The sequence below is a fragment of the Atta cephalotes genome (genome assembly GCF_000143395.1).
Source record: "Atta cephalotes unplaced genomic scaffold scaffold00196, whole genome shotgun sequence".
In the NCBI taxonomy this organism is placed as follows: Eukaryota; Metazoa; Arthropoda; class Insecta; order Hymenoptera; family Formicidae; genus Atta; species Atta cephalotes.
Window position 1 is genome coordinate 1 of NW_012130260.1, and position 4,034 is coordinate 4,034.

The 4,034-nt window shown below is 28.8% G+C and overlaps 1 protein-coding gene across 1 annotated transcript; it reads right to left on the reverse strand.

Annotated features, from left to right (window-relative positions):
- Positions 1-1,713: 1,713 nt before the first annotated feature.
- LOC105625173 lies at positions 1,714-3,603 on the reverse strand (the record flags this gene model as incomplete). The annotated part of the gene is made up of 4 exons (XM_012206514.1): positions 3,565-3,603; positions 2,300-2,390; positions 2,039-2,152; positions 1,714-1,944 (listed from the first exon to the last, which is right to left on the reverse strand). Coding segments are annotated over exons 1-4 (475 nt in total), but the record flags the coding sequence as incomplete, so codon positions are not given.
- Between the last annotated feature and the right edge of the window lie 431 nt (positions 3,604-4,034).

Here is a 4,034-nt window from a genome sequence, read left to right on the forward strand (position 1 = left end):
ATATATATATATATATATATATATAGAATAAATAATAAAATACAAAAAGGAAAGACTCAATAAATATGAATTATAAATGAAGGAGATATAGTTAAATATACGAGATAAATAATACTTGTAAAATTTTAGACAAGAATAGGAATTGTGCTGATTTAGCTGATTAACAAATACAAAGCTGTCTGAAAAATGTATTTTTTTAAAAATTCTTTTATTGATTTTTTTATAATTTATATAATATATTATAAAATATAACGATAATATAAAAATACGTTAACTTAGCTGTAAAATTAATTTTCTAACAACTACAATTGTTTCAAAAGAGTTTCTTTTTTAGCATCTGGAAATTGTTTGCAATAGTCGCTAACAACTTTTAATAAAAAGTTGTTTTTGTTTCCTCATTCTTTGTTATAATATTATTAATCGATAATTAAAGGGTTGAAGGATCAATTTTTTAAAAAATTGAGGTTTATATTAAATCTTAGACAAAATGTTTTTGTATTAGAAGAAACAAATTTATCTAGTGATTGATTAAGACGAATAGAAATCATAACGCGTCACATAATTTGATTAAAAAAAATAATTTTTGTTTATTTTCAGAGAAACGTTCTTCTTGTTAAAATATATAAGTATATATAAGTATTGATTACCTGAAAAACATTCCTTAATTACTTAAAGAACACCGATTTTTTAAAAATTGATTTTACAGCTAGGTCTTCAAACGAACATTAAAAAAAAATTTACGTATTGTTAAGAACTTAAAAATTATTAATGACACAGGAAAACGGGGAATAAAGTTAATTAATAATATTATAACAATAATATTATAACAAAGGATGAGGAACAAATACATTTTTTATTGAAAGTTGTTAGCGATTATCGCAAACAGTTTCCAGATGCTAAGAAAGAACTTCTTTGGAACCCATTGCAGTTATTAGAAAATTAATTTTGCAGCTAAATTAACGTTATATATTATTGTTGTATTTTATAATATATAAATTATAAAAAAATCAATAAAGAATTTTAAAAAAGTATATTTTTCAGACTTTCATTTATTAATCAGCACAATTCCTATTCTTGTAATCTAAAATTTTACATATTATTTATTTATCTCATATATTTGGCTCGTAACCCCTTCATTTATAATTCATTTGTTCACATCGAGCCTTTCCTTTATATTATTTTATTATTTATTTATATATATATACATATATATACATGTATATATATATATATATATATATACACATACACACATATATATATATATATAAAAATATATATAATACATACAATTGTAAATGTAATATTAATCTAACAACAATATTAATCTAATTATCAAAAATAAGAATTTGGAAATTATATTTTTGAATTTCCAAATTTTTGCAATACATAAATTTAATATTAACTTTACTCTCAATATTATCTTTAATAAATATTATCTTTAATAAATATTATCTTTAATAAATATAAAATCAAAAGACATAAAAAATCCTTTCGTATTTTCTCATTTATCATTTAACAACTATAAAAATAAAATTGAAAACTAAGTATAATATTTAATCATAAAATTTAATTTATAAGTGATATATGTACACAAATGATATATCATACATACATCTTCGTATAAAAATAAAACATTGTTTTAAAAAAAATTAAGTGATATAAATAAAAGTTTCTACTAGTAAAATTCATTATAATGAAAAAGAAATATACTTGATTGAAGAAAGGCAGCGGGATTGAATCCTGCAAGATTCAATCCTGGTGGAAAACCAGGATATCCACCAGTTGCTAATTGATTCAATTGATTCATTTGACCTGTCCCACCAACAAAATTTCCCGGCGAGGTACCTTGAGAGCCTCCTACATGCACCATTTCGTAACCTGGTGTTGCATTTTTTGTCACTAATCCTCCAGGAATTTTGTTACCAAATTTTTGATTTAATTCTAAAAACAATTTTTATAAAAATAGACTTAATAAAACAAAAGAAAATAGAAAGATTTGCATTGTTTTAAATATTATGTATTATACATGATTTACCATTTAATGGTCCTTGCGTTTTATCCAAAGGATTTGTTGGTAAATCTGTAATTGGAGGTTTCTCTTCTTTAATACTTCCAATTACAGCGGCAGTTGCAAGATCTTTACCCCCACCTAGTAAAAATAATTTCTTATATAAATATTAAAATTTTACATAAGAGTAATTGCATTATCTTATGCAAAATGAAGATTCATAGGATATTATTACAATAAGGATATTATTACAATATGTATACAAAATATAAGCTTATTATAATTTACCAGGCACTTCAATTTTATCAGGATCCTCTTCATCATCAAAGTCACTACCACTGGTATCATCGCTTACTCCATCATCATACTTTTTGCTTGCCTATAAAAAGAACACAGTAATCAACAAATTCTATTTGAATCAGAAATAAAAGCAATATATATATATCCATCAATAGAAACACTTATTTATAAAATTCTAATGTATAATTTGCCAAAATTTAAACTGAAGAATAGATATCAGAATCATAATTATTAAAATTTCATTGGCATCTTGCTGCAAATCTTCCTAATATTTTAGGTCTGTTTTCTATAGCTGAACTAGGTTGTGATCAAAATCTCGCTACAAATGTTTTGAAGCATTTGATGGACAATTAAAAGAAAGAATTTTATAGTGACCATTTAAAAAACACTTCGAAGCATTTGCAACATCGCGTTGATCATACCCCTAGTGTACACTTTTAGAACTTAAAGTGAGATAGATATTATGTTTACTTAACGAAAGCGAGAAAGAAAATTTTAATGCAGTGTAGTGTACAAAAACAAAAAAAAACAGACTCCTTAATTGAAATTAATTCTATCTAATAATAATAAATCTAATTAATAATATCTTACATAGATAAATGTTACTAAAAAAAAAATATTTTATCATATTCTCATTGATAAACCAATGATCATTTATAATTCCAATCATGTGGTGACTCATTAGGACGTAAATGCCTGCAAAAATACATGCTCGGCATAAGAGAACAAAAAAAAGGGGCGTCATGCATACAACAGTCTCTAGGTTAGTAATTTCTCTATCTTGAAGAAGGAAAGGCATACAGCTAAATTACGTGCTAGCCCTTAACAGGAAGCGCATGTTTCGAATTCGGACATGTATCTCAATTTCTCTCTTTCTTTAAATTCTTTTCTTGGAATTAATAATTAAAAAAAACCTACCATGACAATCGCGAGTACCGCGACTTCTCGCGCGCTACCTCGTCACGATGCGTGGTAATGCTAGGACAACGACGCTTCGACAAAGTATTTTGCCAGAACTTTCGACAGGATGTTCGCGGGTTTAAGACGAACGAACGTGTTTTTTTTTTTTTCGGCCCGGTTCAAGAGTTCGAGAATCGCGTACTAGCTGCGTCAGGCGAACATCACCGATGATTATACGCGATTTCTACAAAAGCTACAAGATCGGGGCGACGAATATTGATAATCCACGATCGAGCCGGTCCATCTCATGCGGTTGTTGTTGGTATGCGACGCGCGCGCGGTTTACACCACACCTCGAGACCGCGTTCGCTCGACTGCACGGCTGCCGCCATCTTGGACCCGTCTCTTCACCCGGCGCCACCCCCTCTTAACCGACCCGAAAGCATTGTGGATACAAAAACATGCCTGAAGTGCGCGCCGCTGCCGCTGCGCGGCGCCACATAGCCAACGGGAATAGAGTCCCTAAGTAAAAGTTTGGCCACTGTGGTCTTAGGTCTCTTCGCGTTGCATGAAATCCCCCAAATATTTTTGTACTTAAAATGAGATAGATACATTTTTGTCTTAAAAAGAGAGAAAGCAAAGATGCCGAGTATCAAAAGTGCAAGCAACGCGAAAAAATCTCTTGCATTTTTGATTGGTTCGATGAAAAATGGTGGAACCAATCGAATAACGATTGAACACGTGGAAAAATTGAAAAGTAGATATGTGTAACTGCATGCGCATGTGTACGTGCAAATATGTACGTACACATATGCTATTTTTA